Source organism: Neoarius graeffei, chromosome 25, assembly GCF_027579695.1.
Source record: "Neoarius graeffei isolate fNeoGra1 chromosome 25, fNeoGra1.pri, whole genome shotgun sequence".
NCBI classification, from domain to species: domain Eukaryota; kingdom Metazoa; phylum Chordata; class Actinopteri; order Siluriformes; family Ariidae; genus Neoarius; species Neoarius graeffei.
In genome coordinates this window covers 17,432,517-17,456,225 of record NC_083593.1, presented here as the reverse complement: position 1 = coordinate 17,456,225, position 23,709 = coordinate 17,432,517, and the positions used below count along the sequence as shown (strand labels likewise).

Here is a 23,709-nt window from a genome sequence, read left to right as displayed (position 1 = left end):
GTCCTTGATTAACGGCCTTGTACTTTGACAATTTCATGAAGGTGTGCTCGCCTTCTGACATTAACTTCTCTCACAATTTTTGGATGAATTTCTCGAAGCTTGGCAAAAGGCCTTGTTATATGACGGTAATACACAGATTGGGATTTAATTTTGTTGGTGAAAACTTTCCCAGAGTTTTGACCATTGATTGAATAACTTGTACTTTGACAATTTCATAAGGGTGTATGTTCTTCTGAAATCAACTCCTCCCACAATTTGTGGAGGAATTTCACCAAACTTGGCAGAAGGCTTTGTTATATGGCCGTTATACGCATATTGGAATTTCGTTTAATTTGGGCAAATTTTACCAGAGTTCTGCCCTTGATTATTAACAAACTTGTACTTTGGTAATTTCATCAAGGTGTGCTTGCTTTCTGAAATCAACTTCCCTCACAATTTTTATCTCCCACTGGCTGAAAGGCCCAAAGGGGGATTATGTCATAGCGATGTCCGTCCATCCATCCATCCCAGGAAGGGTACTCACCTTCTGAAATCAACTCCTCTCACAATTTTTGGAGGAATTTCACCAAACTTGGCAGGATTCTTTGTTATATGTCAGTAATACGCATATTGCAATTTCGTTCAATTTAGTCACATTTTACCAGAGTTATGGCATAGTTGCCAGCAGGGGATATTGTGCTCTCGGAGCACTCTTGTTTTTAAATCTCATTCTGACCACTAAGGTCTCAGTATTTTTCATCAAAACAACTACAGTTATATTCTAAAATAGTTATTTATTTACATGAATCAGGTTGATTTGAATAAAAAAATAAGTAGGTAAAGCTATGAAAACTCACTTCGAAGTCTCCCGTGAAGCATAACATAGCTTTGCTGAATACTTAATCAGAAACAGTGAGAGCGAGAGAACATCCCTATAAAAGTTAAAAACTTCAATCTGCCGTTACTCCCAGAGTACTGAACAGACCTTAACGAGAGAAATTTCTTTGCAAAGCAGAAATAATAAGCTTTGATGATGGTATTCTCTCTGGCCGTGCGACCCCTCTCTCTCTCTCTCTCTCTCTCTCTCTCTCTCTCTCTCTGGCCGCGCGCCCCCTCTCTCTCTCTCTCTGGCCGCGCGCCCCCTCTCTCTCTCTCTCTGGCCGCGCACCCCCTCTCTTTCTCTCTCTCTGTCCGCGCGCCCCCTCTCTCTCTCTCTCTCTCTCAGTCCGTGCGCCCTCTCTCTCTCTCTCTGTCCGCGCGCCCTCTCTCTCTCTCCTAGTGCAGTGGGTAGGGCTGACGTCACGGTCTTTTAAAAATGGCGACTCTTGTGCGCTTTAGCGTACCAACTATTATATTTACAATTACCAAGATATTTCGTTGTTTTATAGTACATAAATTTGATAGAATACTTAAGAATACGTTACTTTGTCACATCAGCAACCGTATATATTATATTCTGTACCCCTTTAAGCAATGATATTTGGAAATTTTGATGAGCGTCTGCACGCATAGTTTTCACAGCACGGCCAGCGAGCGTCTGATATGCCTACTACAAATCCAGGGCCCGTTCTATAAAAGCTGCATACTCACTCACAGATGATGTGATTTTTTTTTTTTTTTTTTATAAAAAGTAAACTCGATTTAGGATATACATGTTGCTATGCAAACTTTAGCCCAAAAGTACACCTGTTTCCTGGGTTTTGTCAGGCGAGCACCTGACCCCAAATGGAAATTTTGTAAAATTACCAGTATCTTTTAATATCACAAGGCTCATATTAAAATGCAATTTGCAGTTCCATTCGAATTTACAATCAGAAATCAGGAAAAGTTGGGACGGTATGGAAAATGCAAATAAAAACAATTATTTTGACTTGTATTTCATTGCAGGCAGTATGAACTCAAGATTTTTCACGTTTTGTCTGCTCAACTTCATTTCATTTGTTAATATATACATCCTTTCCTGAGTTTCAAACCTGCAGCACGTTCCAAAAAAGTTGGAATGGGGCAATTTAGGACGAGTAATGAGGTAAAACAGTTAAATAATGATGTGATTTGAAACAGGTGATGTAAAAATCAGGATCCGGGAAAGACCTGGTCTTTGAGGAACAAATATTGGCTGAGGATCTCCAGTTCCAGAGGATCTCAACAAGTGCATGAGAAAGTGTTTAAAAAACAATGCTGCTCAAAGATAGGAAGGGATTTGGATATTTCACCCTCTATGGTGCATGTTATCATGAAGCGATTCAAGGAATTTGAAGGAATTCGGGGGCATAAAGGGGAAGGGTGCAGGCCTAATCTGAACACCCGTGATCTCCGATCCCTCAGATGGCACTGCATCAAGAAGCGTCATTCATCTATAGCTGATATAACCACATGGGCTCAGGATTACTTTGGCAAACCTTTGTCAAGCACTGCAATACGGAGTTACATCAACAAATGCCAGTTAAAACTTTACTGTACAAAAAGGAATCCTTATGTTAAGTGTGTCCAGAAGCGCTGTTGACTTCTCTGGGATGGACCATCACACGGTGGAAACATGTATTGGTGTTCAGGCGAATTAGTATTCCAGATCGTTTTGCAAGAAATGGACGCCGTGTGCTCTGGACCCAAGATGAAAAGGACCATCCCAGCAACAAATCCAAAAGCCAGGGTCTGTCATGGTATGGGGTTGTGTCAGTGCCCTTGGCAAAGGTAACTTGCACTTCTGCGATGGCAGCATTTATGCAGAAAAGCACAGTGAGATTTTGGAGAACACATGCTGCCTTCAAGATGACATCTTTTTCAAAGATATTTCAACAAGACAATGCAAAGCCACATTCTGCTCATGTTAGATTTTGTAATTGGGTGCATCCAAGTTTTAAGAATAGAAGATTGATTCAGTAACCCCTGTGTGGGCGGCACGGTGGTGTAGTGGTTCGCGCTGTCGCCTCACAGCAAGAAGGTCCGGGTTCGAGCCCCGTGGCCGGTGAGGGCCTTTCTGTGCGGAGTTTGCATGTTCTCCCCGTGTCCGCGTGGGTTTCCTCCGGGTGCTCCGGTTTCCCCCACAGTCCAAAGACATGCAGGTTAGGTTAACTGGTGGCTCTAAATTGACCGTAGGTGTGAATGTGAGTGTGAATGGTTGTCTGTGTCTATGTGTCAGCCCTGTGATGACCTGGCGACTTGTCCAGGGTGTACCCCGCCTTTCGCCCGTAGTCAGCTGGGATAGGCTCCAGCTTGCCTGCGACCCTGTAGAACAGGCTAAAGCGGCTAGAGATGATGAGATGAGATGAGAACCCCTGTGTGACTGCCACTCAGGCTTGGGAGGGACACCACTGACACAGAAACCACGCTCAGAGATGTTTCTTGGTTTATTCTCAGTCAGACATAAGTATATATTCACACAAGGGTGTGGTGAGTCGAACATAATTGGTCAGTTCAAATAAAGAAATGCATATATTCCTCTATAACAGTGTTTCAAGCGCCATCTAGTGGGCTGCAAATTCCCCCCCCCTCCCCAAGTTGAAATGAATTTTTTTTTACTCGTAGTTGGGTACAATTGCTGGGTTGCATCCGACGTCACATCTGTCTCATTAAGCTACAGTTACACTACAGCTCGCGATGCTTTGCGATGGGTTATCGATAAAAATGAGGCATTTTGGTGGCGATATACATGTGAGCTAAAAGTTGTGGTCACATAGCAGTAGGCCGCAGTCAAAAGCTGAAAATGGCTTAGAAATGGAGTTTTGTTCCAAGAATTCGGGCACTACCTAACTTTTGCTTTTTCTGAGACTCAAGTGAATGAAGAATCATATTTAAAAAGTTCTCCATGAAAAAACCTGCAGTATTTGAGAAAATGATCCCCCAAGTTGTCGATATAGCGAAAAAAATTGACAATTTGGGGTCTATATCTCTTTTTGATGGTGCATATCTTTTTTTAATATAAAAACGCACAGCATTGATTTTTTCTGTGGCCATTACCAATCCCACCATGTATACATCCTGTGAATACGAGTCAATTATCTTTAACCAAATAAAAGATACACAAAGTGTAATACGGCACTTCATCAAGATTGAGCAGGATAAACTTCACTCTCTATGCAACTCATTTTCTCCAGGCCAAATTTTTTGAATATCTCTTGAAACCAATGTCAATCCGTTAATTCAGAAAGATAACTAGCATTTGAAATTAAGTATTCATTGAATAAAGGTTAATTGTAGTTATAACTTGTGAACCGAAATTAAATCTCATTCCACATTTCAGTAGGACTGATGGTCTAGACCAGTGGTTCTCAAACTTTTTTCACCAAGTACCACCTCAGAAAATACTTGGCTCTCCAAGTACCACCATAATGACCAACATTAAAATACAGTAGCGTAGTAGGCCTAAGTATTCATTAAAAACAAGGCGGAGTTTTTATTTAACAAGTATATTTAATATTGTTGGCCACTGTAACATTACACACAGTACTTTGAACAGTAACACTGTGTTTAAATATAGGAAAATAAAACACTGTACTTAAATAATGAAGCAAATAAATTGGCCAAATCTGCAACATCTGTAGTCTCATCAAGCTGTATGGTAAAATATCTACTGTTCTTAATGCCGCTCAATCAGTGTCTTTTTAACACCGTCAGCCATGTCGTTTATTCTCCTTGACACGGTGTCATTTGAAAGTGGCACCAAGTTTAACTCTCTGGTAGCTTTCTCTCCACACATGATACGTGTCATCTCTTTGGCTAATGGCAAACAGCAGTTCCCCGATTGTGTGCGGCTTACCGGCTCTGGCGATCAGGAGGCTGGCACGATATGAAGCTTCCTGTGCTTTGGCTACGGGTGTACCATAGGACAGAATGGTGGACTTGGACTGCTTCAGTTCATCACGTTTTCGTAAAAAAAAAAAATCCATTGGTTTGTCCTTTAGTGCTGTGTGTTTGGTTGTAAGATGCCGTTTGAGATGCGATGGTTTCATGGACTCATTGCTCAGAACGTCGCCACATACAACACACTGCGGCCTGGGCAGCTCCTCTGTCCCGCTCCAAATGAATCCCAGTTTTATGTATTTTTTGTCATACTTCCTCCTCACTGGTTTCTGCTGTTTGCTAGCAGCTCTGGGGCTGGTTTTGCCACTGTCGTTAGCATCTGCGCTCGGCTCACACACGTCCTCTTCAGTTCTCCCTCTCTCCTGATCCACGCTCCCATTCGCGGATTTAAGCCACGACAGTAATTTTGTCATACTCGTCATAATTAGCAAAGCCACCTCCACCTTTTCCCATCACAGCCTAGTCTACCAATGGCGGATAACCGTCTGTCAGCAGAACCGGCGGGAATGTGTACGTACGCTACGTATGGCTACCCAGAAGCACTTGCAAACTTTTTAAAATTATTAACTTAATTTGTATCTCCTTTCATTTTCTTGTCATCGGTTGATAAGATATTTTCATCCATTCGGATATTATGGATAGTATTTCATGTTTTATTTTATTTTTAAAAATTTTATTTATATTTAATTAAGTGATTCTTTGGCGTACCACTAGAATGGAGCCCAGTTTGAGAATCACTGGTCTAGACTATAAGATTTCTTACAGAAACACTTTAAAATCAGATTCTAAAAAAAGAACTATGAAAAAAAAAAGTTTGCCATAAGATTTCAAATATGAAACATAAAAACTTTAATGATTTTATCAAATTAATTTTGCCTCAAGAACCAAAGTTCGAATAGTACAATATTAGCAATACCAGTATATAGTAGGCCTGACACACAATATTTAACAAAATAATATACTTCTCTGGCTGGATGCAAAAATTACAAATTAAGAATTTCTTTAAAAAGATGGTTTGCTATCATTATAGGCCTATCATAGAAACACAATATCATCTACTTGTTAATTTAATGTATTATAAGTTCATATGCACAATGACCAAATTGCTTTTAAAAATGTTCAAATTAAGAGAGGTGGAATGGGTATTAGATTTTAAATATACACAGTATAACAATTTACAATGAAAACAAGAGAGAATAACAATATCTTAAACAAAACAATCTACATGTAAACTAGCCGCTGGAATATGTGTGTGTTCAAATGTCAAAATCACTGTCATCACTATCCGATAGATTTTCATCCATGCCAAGTGTCTCCTCTGGTGATACATCAGATCTGTCACAGTTCTCACAGTCTGAACACTTACAAAGGTCCGTGCAAGCCAATTTTGCCTTGTAGCAAGAGCACTGTCCACCAGTGCAAGCACTCGATTTACAAGTACAGTGGAGAGATTCCAGGATAGCCTTAGGAGCAGGGTCCTTGGTCATCCAAACAATGTCCAGATCACAGTCCTTTACCTTCCAACCATATCCATCTGGACTAGGAGCACTGATGACTGGTTGAAGAGCTCTTTTATGTACTGCAGACTGGTAGTTAGATTGCTTAAAGTGTCACTCGCCATGCTTGTTTACAAGTGTGAACTCGCTGCGCAATGATTGACCTACTTAGTTGGGGCAACCCAATTAGGCTTGCTCTGATTGGCCGAGCCGTTACTGGTAGCCTCATAACGACTGAATCGGGAACCTTACGCGCTTGAAGAAAGTTCGCTTCTTAATATAATTTCTTTGATTAACTGCAGGATTTCAAGTGGAGAACTTTTTATATACGATTCTTGTGGGTATAAGTAATGTCATGATGTGTTTGAAATGTAGTGCCCCGATTCTCGGAACGGGATTGAACGATAGCGCATTCTGACAGCGGCCTACAGGTGAACACTTGATTGTCGTGCCTTTGTGCGCTTGAGCCGCCGTGCTCACTCACGGAGCACGTTGTGCGCACGCTTGGGACCCAGTCGTTATGGGAAACACCTGATACTGATTTGAGTGCAGTCATCACGCACAGATACGGAAGCTGTTTTCACAGAGGCTTTGTGAAGTATTATCATTATCACTGTCACATTTGTTTCTACCCATGTTTATAACGCTGTTTAAATACTCTACTTTTTGTTTTGCTTTTGTAAATATCACGCCTGCTAATAAACACTCTTCCTGCACTTAGATCCGTCTACCGCCTTCTAGTTTATAGATCCCCAGATCTTTAACCCAGCCACATCTAAAAAGTTGTACGCCTCCATGCTCTTCCAGGTTTTCATCTGTTTGTCCGTGTAGAACGATGCCTGCAGCACCAGGTAGTTTAAGATGTCAGGGAACTCAACGGATGGATCGTTTTCCAATTCGTCAGAAAAATCCTTCTTAGCATGTAAGGATCTAATCCCATTGAGTGTTTTCTATAGCCACTTCTTGGTTTTAATAATTTGCAAGTTTGCTGAACACAAACATGGCAATAAGTTCTTGTGTTAATGGACCAGACTCCACTTTTGGATCATTAATCCCTTTTGACTGAGAATGCCCTGCATGCAGGGTTTTATGTTTGCTTCTGGCACATCCAATATAATTTTAAATACAATACCTACAATTAAAAACAGTTCGTTTTTATTGCATTTATTTAATTCCTGGGCTCCAATAGAGAATGTGTGGCGAATTTTGAAACGAGAACTATAACAACGACGACCCCGTTATGATCGTTGCACACCTTACGACCTGTTTGCAGGAAGAATGGGACAAAATACCACCCGAAACACTTCATCACTTGGTGTCTTCAGTCCCTAAACTTCTTTTAAGTGTTGTGAGAAGGAATGGCAACATTATAAAATGGTAAATACTTTACTGTCCCAATGTTTTTGAAATGTGTTGCGAAAATTAGTGTTTAAAAAAAAAAGAATGAGGTAAAACATCAAATAATGTGCTGTTGTATTGTTCTGAGTGCAATACAGGTCAAAGATTATTTACAAGTCACTGGTTTCAGTTTTAATTTCAATTTCAACATACCGTCCCAACTTTTTCTGGTTTGGGGTTTTGGATCGTCTGTCAGAGGTCACTGGAGTATGAATTTGCTTATGTCTGTCACAAAACAAACACCTTATGCCTCGGTCACAACTGGCTGTACGTGCTCCTACGGCCGGTCTACGTGCAAAAAACGCAAGAAACGCACGGAGGGTGCGCGTGTGACGTGCTGATTTTCGAGCCGTAGACTGGCCGCAGACCGGCCGCAGAGGTTCTTTGTCATGTCAAACAAACTCTACGGGCGTTTACGTTTTTTTTCAGGTTGCAAGACAAACTTACGGCCAACGTGTGTCTTTCTCCACGAACAAAAAAAACGCAGCGATTTGGGAAACGCCAAAAATCGCACGGCCAAAAAAATCGTACGTCCGGTTGTGACCTAGGCTTTAGCTGTGTGAAAATGTCTCCGTCTTTATGTACGGACAGTCTGATATTTTCCTGTGAAGTAGTGAGTAATATTTCAAAGTAACGTCATCCAGTCCGTTTTTAAAGAAAGAGCAAAGTTTTCCGAACTTGTTCTTTCCCAGAGGTTTTGATATGGTCTCGTATTATTACATGCGTCATCATGTAATCATAGCTGTGAGAACCGTTCAACTAATTTGTTGATGCGCAACATAAAACATTCATACAGGAACAGAGTATGAATACTGAGAGTGAGATAGAGACATGGGTATGATGAGACTGTAGGTACAATACACAGTCCGTTTAAGAACTACAACAGTCCCTTTAAGGACTACAACTCCCATCACCAGCTTCCGCATTGACCTGCGTCATGCGGGGGCGGGATCACCAACGTCACATCCTACATGAAGGCATAAGAAACCCGGGAACTCCTAGCTCCGCCTCTTTTGGCGCCATGATTCAACACGGACACAAGGAGGAATCGCTCGCTCCCACCTGAGCAAACCAGAAAAAGACCTCTTTCTTGCAAGATCCACGATTTAGCGCGATTTCTTTCTTACCCTTGGCTAAGGTAGACTCCAGAGTCGTGCGATCTTTAACTCAATCGAGTTACAACCGGTTTTATTCGTATTAGAAGTGACGTCACGACTGCCGCCCAAGCAGTTTTAATTCAAAGCGCTGTGCACATTGTTTGACCAGAGTTTTCTTCCCACAAGCTACGAAGCGTCGGACCCAGAATTCTCTGCTTTCCACAGACGTGCTCCACGAGCTCCTGTGAAACAGCCTTTCCGAGTAATTCCCTGTGCTTCACGGAGATCTCCACAACGGTGAAAACTCCAAAGTCTCGGGACATCTTCTCATAATCTCGTGTAGAGGCGGTATACGGAAGTAAGACTTGGCATTTTTGGGCATAATCAAACCTAGTCTTGGGAATTTAGCTTTTATTGAAGTAGTGTGAATTTAAACTCGCGTTTAAAGGAACAGTCCACCGTACTTCCATAATGAAATATGCTCTTATCTGAATTGAGACGAGCTGCTCCGTACCTCTCCGAGCTTTGCGCGACCTCCCAGTCAGTCAGACGCGCTGTCACTCCTGTTAGCAATGTAGCTAGGCTCAGTATGGCCAATGGTATTTTTTGGGGCTGTAGTTAGATGCGATCAAACTCTTCCGCGTTTTTCCTGTTTACATAGGTTTATATGACCAGTGATATGAAACAAGTTCAGTTACACAAATTGAAACGTAGCGATTTTCTATGCTATGGAAAGTCTGCACTATAATGACAGGCGTACTAACACCTTCTGCGCGCTTCGGCAGCGCATTGATACGGAGCTCAGATATCAATGCGCTGCCGAAGCGCGCAGAAGGTGTTAGTATGCCTGTCATTATAGTGCGGACTTTCCATAGCATAGAAAATCGCTACGTTTCAATTTGTGTAACTGAACTTGTTTCATGTCACTGGTCATATAAACCTATGTAAACAGGAAAAACGTGGAAGAGTTTGGTCGCATCTAACTACAGCCCCAAAAAATACCATTGGCCATGCTGAGCCTAGCTACATTGCTAACAGGAGTGACAGCGCGTCTGACTGACTGGGAGGTCGCGCAAAGCTCGGAGAGGTACGGAGCAGCTCGTCTCAATTCAGATAAGTGCATATTTCATTATGGAAGTACGGTGGACTGTTCCTTTAATTGTTGCACTATAGACACGCAGCGTGTTGAATTAATTTTTTTTTTGTTTGTTTTAATCTCTCAGTTGTTTAATAGATAAGCTTTGCATGCTTCTCTTAATTCCCTATTAACACCTTTTTGTCTTAACTCCACAAGGTAGGATCCTTGGGCCTTAGCTAGCCACATACGGCTAATTCTTTGTCTAATTAGCAACCAAAGCTCGCTCACCAGGCCTCACAAACACCTTAGCTAGCCACATACGGCTAATTCTTTGTCTAATTAGCAACCAAAGCTAGCTCACCAGGCCTCACAAACACCTTAGCTAAACACACGGCTAATTCTTTTGTTCCATTAGCCTCCAGGGCTAATTGTATTGTCTCAAGGGATCACAAGGCCTTCACCACGTGGAGTTAGCTACACAGAGTTAATCTTTTGTCTCTAACACGTGGCGGTCCTCCCACACACACACACACACACACAAACACACCTTTAGCTAGCAACCAGAGCTAAATCCTTTGTTCTCAAACCCCATGTGGTGACACACCCTCCTTAGCTAGCTTTCCTCTGCCTTAGCTAAACACAAGGCTAATCTAGGCCTATACAAACACGTGGCCCCACACAAACACGTGGTCTCTCGCAAACACACCTTAGCTAGCTTTCCTTTGCCTTAGCTAAACACAAGGCTAATCTAGGCCTACACAAACACTTGGCCTCTCACAAACACACCTTAGCTAGCATTCCTTTGTCTTAGCTTAGCCACACGAGGTTAATCTAGGCCTACACAAACACGTGGTCACAGGCCTCACCTGGCCTCACAAACACACCTCAGTTAGCATCCCACGCTAGCTTCTTTCTTTTGCTAGGTCATAGGCCTTACCATATGGTCAACTCCTCCCCCACAAACACATGTGGAGTTAGCTACCAGAGCTAATGCCGCTTTTCCACTACAAACGCGGCTGAGCCGTGCCGTGCTGAGTCGAGCTGAGCGGGGCTGTTGGAGTTGCATTTCGACTACAACCGCGCTGAACCGTGCTGGCTGGAAGTGGGTGGACACATTGGGTGGAGTTAGCGAAAGTGGGTGGACGTCACGTGATGTCATTAAGCAGCGCAAACAGTGACATCAGTGACAGTGGCGGAACAAGTCAGAGCCGGGTCGGGGGCGGGGCAAATGACCGGGCCCTTTATTAAAGCTTATCATAACATCATTTTAGGCTACAAAATGTCCGCAACTGCGGTGTTTACCAATTTCAACACTACCGGGTGCAACTATGTTATTTAGTACATCAAGTCCTTCAAACGAACATGTAACTCAGAAACAAAAAACATTAGGATACTGTACATGGCTCATAATAAAACATCAATAGCCTATACTGCGCACATTATTTGAAGGGCATACGAATGAGTGCTCAGAGGTTGCAACGGTGACAGGAAGAGTCAGAAATAAAAGGAGGGCAGTGCAAACCTCACTGAATGCACTGTGTTTACCAATTTCAACACTACGGGGTGCAACTATGTTATTTTGTACATTAAGTCCTTCAAACGAACATGTAACTCAGAAACAAAAAAACATTAGGCGACATACTGTACATGGCTCATAATAAAACATCAATAGCCTACTGCGCGCATTATTTGAAGGGCATACGACGAGCCTTGCGCTCCGCGAACTCGTCCACGATGCTCTGTATGTCACTGATTCAGTGAGCTTTTAAGCGGTAGTCTCACGACCCGGATAGTAAACAATAAACATGGAGTCGTTAGTGTTGCTGGTCTTGGTGCTGTGGCTTGTTGTCACCGACAACGCGGACAGATACTGGCAAGAGCGTATAGATGAGGCGAGGCGCATAAGGCTTCTGAAATTCTCGTAATTCGTAATTCTTCTCCTTCCGGGTTTGCGGTGTTTACAGATCCCAGCGTGCTCGCGGGGCGTGTGTGGGCATGTGAGGACACTCCTCCTCACCAATCAGTGCACAGGGGAGTGTCTGCTCACGCCCCTAGCCTCACTCGGCACGGCTTGGCTCGCTTCAGCCCCACTCCAAAACGGTGCGAGTTTTAGGGGCTAAGCAGGGCTGAAACGAGCTGAGTCGTGCCGGTTTTTGGTAGTCGAAACGCGAGCCGTGTCGGGCTGAAGTGAGCTGAAGCGAGCTGAAGTGAGCTGAAAAAGGGTAGTGGAAAAGGGCCATAATTCTCTTGTGTAGACCACACACACACAAGGTCTCTCTCTCACACACGCACGCGCACACATCTCACTGTTTGTATATATTTCAACTGCTATTATCCATTTTTATCTTTGTAATAATAAATCCATTTATTATTGAAACTGTGTGTATTTATTTGTGTTCCAATATTTCTGAAGTTGCCCAATCTCCCAAAGAATTCAAAAAGGTGCATACAAGTTATGTAATATGGTAAGTGATCATAATAATTTGGAATATACCATGATTTAGCTGTTTGGTAATTTATTATTAAGCACCAAAATTAATGGTATTAAGTAATGAGACTGATTCCATGAGTGATTTAATGATAACATGAGACTGATTCAATGAAAATGATTCACTGAAAATGATTCAAATGAGACTGATTCAATTTAATTATTAACCTTCAGATTTAATGAGATTGATCACTCAATTACCCAAATGCACCTACAGTTTAAATTGGTGCCCCGTGTGAGGCGATTGGTTTGTTGACTTCTTGAATATTGTTGCAACAACAGATAAACCATCAGTTTGTTTAAGCAGCTGCTAAGATATATCCCCAGGTGTGTTAAAACGGGTAACAGTAGCGTGATAACCATATCACAAAATACTAATAACCTATTCATAACTTAGGATAAGAGAGAGCATTTCCAAACAATACAAACCTTTTTAATTAATTACATAGTTAATATTAATTTATAAAAATTAATTAATAAATTAACTCATTGATTAATTGATCATCCAATATCCAACCTAAGCAAAATGGCATCCCCTCGTGTCTCAGAAATTGAAGACAACGCTCAAGACGTGTCTCTCTTTGACGTCATCGCCGACCTCATTCACTGCTCTGCCTCCGAAAGGGCAAGCAGTGTTAAGGACATGAGTAGGCGTGAATGCCAAATTAACATAGTCAACTCAATAAAACATATGAGCGATCCAAAGAGAACAACGATTAGTGTCCAAGAGGCACTAGGTAAGCTATTCCTGTTACACTTCCAGGATACTGATCTAGAGATCAGATCCCTCCGCGGAGAGGTTGACAGGCTGAGCACCAGCAACGCCGAGCTGGCAGCCGATGTGAATGATTTATATAGGGAGCATAGTCTCTTGAAGAACTCCCTTGATTGCGCCGAAAGGCTAGAGAAAGCCGAAAAGGCCACCAAAAGGGCTGCCAAGGAGCAGAGCCCCCAAGAAGGGCGCGTGGGGCGTGAAAGACCCCCAATGATGCGCCGAAGCTCAGAGCGGGAGGCAGCGTCCGAACCGGACACCGTGGATTACCTGGTCGAGAACCAGACATCCCGCCAAACTCCATCAACTCACTACTCGACTCCGTCGTTTAGCCAAGATGGAGCCGTCCTGCGCTCATCCCGAGCCCAGGCCTGTAGCACGCCCAGGTCAGTGCGTTACAGTATCCCTGATCCATCCTCGGATGAATCAGACTACGCATCTCATGCAAAACGGGAGCGATTCCAGAGTAGCTCAGACAGCGAGTACTCAGGAGAGCGAAGGAGGCCACACAAGGACATGCACCCAGCCCTCCGCATACGGCAAATTGACCTACTTGCCCAAGATGTCGAGCGATTCAACCCCGATAATAAAAGAACTAATGTAAATGATTATTTACGAGAGATTGACCGATGCCTGATGGACTTGCCGAACGCCACAACGTGAGAAAAACTTAAGCTAATCTGGAAGACCTCCAGTAGCAGCGTTCATGCCTTTTTAGAGACTCTGCCCCCAAACATTCGCGATAGTTACTCGAAACTTCGCAATTACATGAGGGAAGAATATGCGCCGTACACGGATGAAACCTCCGCGACATTGTGTGCTATACAAATCAAACAAAAACGGTCTGAGGCGCCTCGTGAATATTATAGACGGCTACGTACTGCCTATTTCCAGGGTAGTAGCGCACCAGGCTTGGAAGAAGATAGAGGCTTCAAATCCCTCTTCTTACATAACCTCCACCCAAGTGTGCGGACTCAAGTCACACTGACGTGTCGACGAGGTTGCTACTCGATGAGGGAAATTAGGCAACTAGCCCAAATGACCATCATCAAAACCGCAAACGGAAACGATGATGAACCCAGAGTCCTTAGTTTCCAGGGTGAGGACAAGCCCCCGCTAACCTTAGAAAGAGGTGAAGCTCCAAAAGGGGGACCCACCTGGAGAAACTACGGTCCAAACCGCCCCTTGCCGAGCCATCATCAGGGTGAGTGGGAGAATCGGCAAGGTAAGGCCAGGAGAGACCGATGGCAAGGCCATAGTGACCATGGCAACCGTTCATCAGATGAGAATGGTCATAAGGAACAAAACGGTTGGCAGCAAGATCGTCATCCCCGCTCTGGCCGGAAATGGCAGGAGCACTCCAACCGTAGCTCTCCACGTAGGGGTAGAGGTGACAGAGACAGTGACTCAGACCAACCTGGTGAGTTCCGCTCAGAGCTGAACTCTTTGAAGGCCTGCTTGGCTGAATTTAAAGAACTGTTACAACAGAGGTCAGACCCCTCAACAGATAAGATAAAAGAGCCCAAGAAAAATGACAAAAGCTACCCGCTGGCATGACTAGGCCAGGAACCGCGAGTAGATCTCGTGAAAGGGGGAGGAGATCCCTCTGAAACAGCAGGCGAGGGTCAGGATGTAGGGCCTCCCCTGGTGGCGAAGGCAAACGCACAAGACGCACATCTCATGCGCGCTAAAGTCTCCACCACCACCTCTCAGACACGGCTCTCACAAGGTGACCCAATCCCAACCAAGCCCTGCAACATAAACTTAGTCAGCTTCACACAAATCACGACCCCGCCGTCGTTGAACCCCACAAAACATGCACGAACCCGTTGCGACGAGATTAGTGCGAACACCGACCAACCAAGCGCCACGCGAGACCAAATTTCCGATGAACTTCAGTTCATGTCTTTGCACACCGAGTCTGGTGCCGAAACACCCGACATCGCGATTCCCCCTAGTGGCCACAATTCGTTGAAAAACCTCCCTCTATCCATCGACTCAGACACAGGTACCCATTTCACTGCTGGTATAATGGCTGCGCTGTGGAACATGTTAGGCGTCGAGGCGAAACCCCATATCGCGCACCACCCTCAATTCTCTGGTCAGGTTGAACGAGCCATTCAAACCATTGTGAGCATGCTGCGAAAGTATGTCACAAACCATGGTAAAGATTGGGATGTGAAACTTCCCTTGGTGCTAAGGGCCATTCGGTCCACCCCTTATTGCGCCACTGAAGTCACACCCTTTGGGATGATGACTGGGTGGGAGATGGTTCTCCCACCGCATCTCCTATACAAACCAGAGGACATAAGCGTTGCGATTGCATACACCGCACATCAATATGTCGCCGACCTACAACGCCACCTACAGTCAACCTTTACAGGTGCCCAAAAGAATCTCGATTCGAGTTTAAAAGGACAAAAGGCCTACTACGCCCGAATCTCAGAGAAGTTCCTACCACCCTGGTCGAGACCTTTCGATCGTGGGAAAACCATTCCCCGTCGCTTACCCCATTAGGACATCCAGACCTAATCAAACGCTCTCATATCGATGGGTCCATAATAATCAAATCAAACCTTTTGAACAGTCCTCACTCCAAAAGGGGGGGGACGACAGCTAGGCCCATCCTGTCCACCTAGCTTGTACGCCTCACTCACCCATAAGCGTACACTAACATTCCCGGTCAGACTTACCAACCCAATAAAGTAATAACCCTTCGTTATAACATGGTAGATAAAATACTAAAATCCGCTATTATTACTAGGTGTGTATTCATAGCAAATACACCTGGCATATAGTCTTGGCAGTGCTATCCTCATTTTTGTGAATCCACAAGACTTAGAGATGTGCACCTCCACTAAAGACATCCACTGGGTCTGCCCAAGCAACCCATACATAACACTACATGCCAGGCTGGATAAGATGGTCTGCGTCCCTGACAGCTTTAGCCGCATTAGCACACTCTTTCTGGCCAGACCACCCGCTGCTATCACTTCTCCAGAAGATTAGGTTTACCAACCCAAACACTAATACTTCTGTTCTTCCTTCCTTCGTTTCTTCTCTTGTTTTTTTTTATGCGTAGGAAATGAAGTACATGTTTCATGTTCAATGTTCAATAATTTTTTTTAGATGTGACTTTGATCTAGTTAGCTAGAGTAATTATATGCCCAAAATGCCCATAGCCTGAGTATATGCCCAAAATGCCTCTGCCTCCAACTGTCTTACTGGAACTCATGAGTTTACACAGTTTTCACAGGACACCATGGACTGTCCAGAGCAAGGCTGCCTCAAGGACTACGGACATGTGGACTGTGCGGTACTGTGCTCTCAGTGCTACGACTCCATCATACCCCTGAGACCAAAAGGGGGATTGTAGGTACAATACACAGTCCGTTTAAGAACTACAACAGTCCCTTTAAGGACTACAACTCTCATCACCAACTTCCGCATTGACCTGCGTCATGCGGGGGCGGGATCACCAACGTCACATCCTACATGAAGGCATAAGAAACCCGGGAACTCCTAGCTCCGCCTCTTTTGGCGCCATGATTCAACACGGACACAAGGAGGAATCGCTCGCTCCACCTGAGCAAACCAGAAAAAGACCTCTTTCTTGCAAGATCCACAATTTAGCGTGATTTCTTTCTTACCCTTGGCCAAGGTAGACTCCAGAGTCGCGCAATCTTTAACTCAATCGAGTTACAACCGGTTTTATTCGTATTAGAAGTGACGTCACAACTGCCGCCCAAGCAGTTTTAATTCAAAGCGCTGTGCACATTGTTTGACCAGAGTTTTCTTCCCACAAGCTACGAAGCGTTGGACCCAGAATTCTCTGCTTTCCACAGACATGCTCCACGAGCTCCTGTGAAACAGCCTTTCCGAGTAATTCCCTGTGCTTCACGGAGATCTCCACAACGGTGAAAACTCCAAAGTCTCGGGACATCTTCTCATAATCTCGCGTAGAGGTGGGATACGGAAGTAAGACTTGGCATTTTTGGGCATAATCAAACCTAGTCTTGGGAATTTAGCTTTTATTGAAGTAGTGTGAATTTAAACTCGCGTTTAATTGTTGCACTATAGACACGCAGTGTGTTGAATTTATTTATTTTTTTAATCTCTCAATTGTTTAATAGATAAGCATGCAAAGCCTCTCTTAATTCCCTATTAACACCTTTTGTCTTAACTCCACGAGGTAGGATCCTTGGGCCTTAGCTAGCCACATACGGCTAATTCTTTGTCTAATTAGCAACCAAAGCTAGCTCACCAGGCCTCACAAACACCTTAGCTAGCCACATATGGCTAATTCTTTGTCTAATTACAGTGATTCATTTTGCCCTGCGTCATGCGTATTTTACGCAATTTTAAAATAAATGACGCAGATGTTTTGCTTGTGGTGCGTATTTTTGACGCAAGGTCGCACTCGGAACATCCTCGAATTACTTCTCTTCATTCAGGATATAGAGCGAAGGGATGTAGCTCGAGGTTGTTCTGAGTGGCAAGGTCCTAACGACGCTATATTTTTCTCGTTCAACATGACTGAACTGTTGTTATAATGCTTCATTTATCGACTACTACTTGGCGGGCCTATATTTAGCTTCGTTTAATTCCGTCAGCAACGTGTCGGCAATTTCATTGGCTGGAAAGCTTCGGAATATGCAAATCCTTTCCAGCCTCGATTTGAAGCAAGTGAAAATAGCTCTCTCGTACTAATCGATAAAATTTATGTTTGCCAAAGCATTTCTTTGCGGTAATAAAAGATTGATCTAAATTTGTTTCTACTTACCAAACATATGAATAGCGCCTATCAAATGGGAAATTCAGTTAAAGTTTTGCTATGGTATTCAGTAAAAAGGTTTAGAAATTTAGGAAATATGAATTAATAGTAGAAAATTTTTCATTGGATGATATAAAAAGACTGACCAATCGAGATCGAGTTAACAGAAACACTAGGCGGAAGTAGCATCGGTCAACGATAAGGAGTGTTTACATTAACAACGCTACTGCAGTACATTTGAAAACGCATTTAATGTGAAAATCATGCCAAATAAACGCATGAAAGTGCAAAGCAAATTGATTTCTTTGTGGGGTCCGGGAGCATTTGAATTCTAGTCAAAACAGCCATAATAACTATTCTGTTTAATTCCATACTTTTTTCTTTTTTTTATTCTGAAAATTGTTATTGTTATTGTTTGCTTAGATGAATAGCTCACACAATTGTTCACATGTTGGAATTAAATGATTTAAGTGTGACAGTGATAACTATTGTGTTTTTTGTTTTCAAAGTGTGTATTGTCATTTTGACTCACTTTGGAAATTTTTGACTCACTGATTTAATATGTGGTGAGTCAGTTTGACTCATAGTCATTAGGAGCAAAATGAATCACTGAATTAGCAACCAAAGGTAGCTCACCAGGCCTCACAATCACCTTAGCTAAACACACGGCTAATTCTTTTGTTCCATTAGCCTCCAGGGCTAATTGTATTGTCTCAAGGGATCACAAGGGATTCTCTTTTCCTATCTCTCTCTCTCTCTCTCTCTCTCTCTCTCTCTCTCTCTCTCTCTCCCCCTCTCTCCTGCCCCAAACCTATGGCCCAGGTGTAATTGTTCCATTGTTGTGCCTTGTTATTACCTTTGCCCGACATTGAATGTATTTTGTGAGATTCTTATTAGTGAGTAGTAGACAAATAAAAGCTAATCAAATTGAATTACATTTTACTTGTTCCTGTTGTTTATTCACAAGGTCAACTATTTAGAACTCCTTTTTCCTTCAAATTTAGCTTTTATATACAACTGGGTTTCCCATCTAATGCAGAGCTACCATTAATCTTGAATGTAACCATTCACGGTGAATATTAAGATGAATAATTTAAGATTTTATGAGACTGATCTTTAATTATAAATTGATTAATTCAATTATCAATTATTACATAATTTAATTAATCCCAGTTCCACCTACAGATCACTCAATTACCCAAATGCACCTACAAGACTCTGCTTGTTTGAATAATTTTTTTTTTAGATTAGTCACGTCATTCATGCAAAATGCCCAACTTGCCTGCAGACTAAAAAAAAAAAAAAATCAAACGGTCATAGCAAACCCTAAGCAGGATTTTTCTGTGGAGAAACCTAGGGTATGCCAACACAAGACTGGAGAGAAGGGTGAGAAGTTTGTGCATGTGCACTCAAGTCATATTATTTGACATAAATAAAGGGAATGCATGCAGGGTCTGCACATACGGTGTTATAAATTTAATGAATTATTTTTTTTTGGATGCACCATGTTTTAGTCTTAAAGCTAGACAGCCTTTTGATTTCAAAAAATCGGTGAAATTTGATCATGGTGATATATTTATTTCTGTAGTATCTAAAAAAAAAAAACCCCAGGCCATTCTGTGGCTGGGAAGTAATTTAATTTGAGGGGATCCCCTCGCAAACAATGTGCATGAAATCGCTTGCTTTGTGCAGTCAAGCAGACGGAGGAAGTCCATGTGCGCATGCGCAGGTTTACCTTGACCGTGCACTGATGGTTCCATCATTCTGTCGCTAAACGAACACACCAAGGTGCTCGCTGACCGCCGATATTTATTAGTTTGGTCCTGCGTTTCCTTTCTTTCTATATAACGTAACGTCTTTTATTTTTTTCGCGGTGCGGTTTCCATCAAATCTTGCGCTCTGATTGGCTGGCGAACGAGTCCGTATCCTACGGTACCGACCCCAGTTACAGACCCCGGTTACGGACCTCTGGCGACTCGCTCGTTCACAACAACAACAAACATAGTAGCATTTTTTGTCAACATTTATCTTTTTTTTTAAAAATAAGATTTATTTATAAGATTATCAAAAATCTTATACATTTTTGCCAGCATTTCTCAGGAGAATAACATTAATTTTACAGCATGGATAGCGATAACGACAGTGTTCACAGCGAAGGCGAGTTTTACTACCCTGAGGAAGAAGAAATAAAATAAAACATTTCAGGAAAAAGCTAAAAACCTCTAACTGTTGCTAACGCCGAGCAAAAACATGGCTGAATCCTGAATGACTGCTATTTGTATAAATAGGGGACTACATAAGCGGCAAAATGCAGTTTTTTTTCCTGCCATGGAAGTGCACTTGTATACCGAGGAGGAAGCAATTTACATTACAGCCATGAATGAGGATTATAAAATAGCATTAATTTTACATCATGGATAGCAATAATGACAGTGTTCACAGCGAAAGCGAGTTTTACTAACCTGAGGAAGACAAAATAAAATAAAACATTTCAGGAGAAAGCTAAAAACCTTTAACTTGCTAACGCCGAGCAAAAACATGGCTGAATCCTGAATGACTCCTATTTGTATAAATAGGGGACTACATACATGGCAAAATGTAGTTTCTTTTTCCCTACCATGGAAGTGCACTTGTATACCGAGGAGGAAGTAATTTGCATTACAGCCGTGAATGAGGATTCAAAATGGCGGCTCGGCTCGGTTTTCCCTTTCGGGCGCTCTTGTTTTCTGTTAGAATTTGGTAAAGAAAAAAATAAATATATTATTTACCAGCTTAAGGTCGGTCCGTGTGGTGAAATACCGTGACCTCGGCCTTAAATACTGACCTCGGCCCAGAGGGCCTCGCTCAGTGCTTTCAAGACCTCGGTCACGGTGTTTCACGATACGGACCTCCCAGCTGGTAAATAATATATATTTCTTTTCGTTTTCCGTTACTGTAGTCAGTCTTTCACGTTTCATTCACATCCTCCATTTTCCTCTCCTGTTTCAAATTTGTATCCCACAATGCCTTGTATAAACGGAGAAAGCCCACCACGTGATGCACGACGCAGTATCTTGTATTGCGTCACGGTGAAGCAGGAAAAAATAGCGGAGAATTAAGGGCCACGTGGCTCTAAATTAATTAATTGTTCTATTTAAAGAACAAATACAATTGGAAGTCTGTGACTCGAATTCAGTAGCGTTTGGTCCACTAAACAAAAATAATCGGGTGTCGGGGAAAATTCTTTTTATGACCTGAACTTGAAAAATCTGAAAGGCAGTCTAGCTTTAAGTCTGTTTCAAAGTTTTACACATCAGTCCCCAGGACTTTTGTAAAGCATTGCTGATTTTATCAGGATTCACTGATGTTATGAATACAGGTGAGGCTGTGATCTAGTCCAAACATGCTGCTGTACTGTGTGCAGTACTGTTATTTAGCGCCAGTTTTAACAGTAATCACGTTTAATTCCAATTATTTTCTTCTGGCCTGTTTCTGTTGCACAGGAAGCTGCTGGGCCGGTTCTACTGCTGGTCAGCAGGCTTTGGAGCTGCACTACCAGCTTCATACATCGCTATTCTGATCGAGCGCAAAAGCAGGTTTGCTTGGATTCCTGTTATGCTTTTGTCAATCTTCCCAAGTCTGTGTCCTGATACTGTGAACTAGCAAATAAAAGATCACAATGGATATTATAAACAAATAAATGCAAGGTCCAGTCTCCTCTGACGGTACTAGAATTGCATATGCTTTTTTTTTGGGGGGGGGGCGTTGGAGATCAGAAGATGAATATAAGACGATAGATCAGAATTTCTGCTTTTATTTTCTAATATTTACGTCTAGATGTGTTAAAGATCTTAGAACATGGCACCTTTTGGGTAGCAGTCTACTCAGTTGTTTAGGTGAGCAAAAGTATAGGAACAGATAGCGTGAAAGTAAGTAGGACTTAATATTTGCTTGCATATCCCTTGCTTGCAATAACTGCATCAGGCCAGTGACCCACTGACCTCACCACACTGTTGCATTCTCCTTTAATGATGCTTCGGCTGCAGCTTCTTTCAGTTGTTTATTTTGGGGGTTCCTCCATTTCAGCAAAGAATCCCATCCTTGCGAGTGAAAATATCTTGAATATTGTCAAATGTATCGATTGTATCATTCATGCAATTAGCCAATCAGGTCGCAGAAGTGCAGTGCATAAACTTACGCAGATGCAGGTCAAGAACTTCAGTTCATGTGTACATGAAACATCAGTGATTTTTGAATTCTCGTTGGTGCCAGATGGGCTGTTTTGAGTGTTTCGGAAACTGCTCATCATCTGTGAAATTCATCTGCAGAGTTTACACAGAAACATCCAATGAGTGGAAGTAACTCTTTGTTGATGAGAGAGATCAGAGGCAGGGTTGTAGCCGTGTCGCTAAACCTCGAGTCCGAGTCCAGCCTCGAGTCCCCAGTGTTCAAGCCCAAGTCATGAAAGAAAATTTCGAGTCGAGTCTGAGAACAAGACTCCAACCGCATAATTTTTTTTTTTTTTAAAGATATTTTTTGGGGCTTTTTGCACCTTTATTAGATAGGACAGTGTAGAGACAGGAAATGAGCGGGAGAGAGAGATGGGGAGGGATCGGGAAATGACCTCGGGCCGGAATCAAACCCGGGTCCCCGGATTTATGGTATGGCGCCTTATCCACCTGAGCCATGACGCCCCCCCAACCGCATAATTTGACGGTGGCTGTTGCTGCCTTTATGTGAACCCGGTTCACATAAGAGGTTGTCTCCGTCGTCTCCTTGATAGTTCTTCTACATATGGAACACATAGCAGTGCATTTTTTCCCGCTGCACGAGAAATCTGTATAAGCAAAGCGGACAATCCTAGGGGCTTCTCTCCAGGCATTTTAGCGCCATTTAATGTTAGTTTGTTCCTGAACATGACGTATGAACAGGTGAATGTGCATTCTCTTGCACGAAATTAGTATAAAAATTAATGTAGATATAAATATCTTGTACCAAATTTTGATGTCATGCTATAAAAAAAATAAAGAGAAAATCCAAGTCCTCGTCTCCAGTTTATGAGTCCAAATGCAGTTAATGCACGAGTCCAAGTCCGAGTCATCAGTACTCAAGTCACGAGTCCTTAAAATTAGGGCAAGAGTCAGACTCGAGTACTACAAGCCTGGTCAGAGGTGAATGGTCAAACTAGTTTGAGCTCCCAGGAAATTAATGCTAGCTCAATTAGTCACTCTTTCCAAACATGGTGAGTAGAATAGCATCTCAAAATGCACGGCATGCTGAACCTTGAGGTGGATGGGCTGCAACCGCAGAAGATTACATTGCGTTCCACTCCTGTCCTCCAAGGACAGGAATCTGAGGCTACAGATGGCACAGGCTCGTTGAAACTTTACAGCTGAATATTGGAAACAGATCAGGTGATGTGAAAATCCTTGAAGATTAGCAGTTTCTTAAATACTCAAACAAGCCTGTCTGAAACCAACAACCATGCCACGGCCAAAGTCACTGTGATTAGAATAAGGGCAAAAACAAATGGTGATGTTTAATGTGAACATTAACTAGAGCTCTTGGAGACATTGCAGGCTTGTAGTACTCGAGTCCGACTCGTGCCCTAAGTTTAAGGACGTGTGACTTGACTCGGGGCGGCACGGTGGTGTAGTGGTTAGCGCTGTCGCCTCACAGTAAGAAGGTCCGGGTTCGAGCCCCGTGGCCGGCGAGGGCCTTTCTGTGCGGAGTTTGCATGTTCTCCCCGTGTCTGCGTGGGTTTCCTCCGGGTGCTCCGGTTTCCCCCACAGTCCAAAGACATGCAGGTTAGGTTAACTGGTGACTCTAAATTGACCGTAGGTGTGAA

General features: G+C 42.9%; 1 protein-coding gene across 1 annotated transcript in view; it reads left to right on the top strand.

The window, feature by feature from the left end:
- Positions 1-23,709, top strand: part of tmem135 (transmembrane protein 135) — a 65,939-nt gene that overhangs the window by 23,987 nt on the left and 18,243 nt on the right. The window contains exon 3 of the mRNA XM_060909218.1: positions 21,365-21,457. Within this exon, the coding sequence (XP_060765201.1) occupies positions 21,365-21,457 (93 nt within the window). The remainder of the gene's footprint in view (positions 1-21,364; positions 21,458-23,709) is intronic.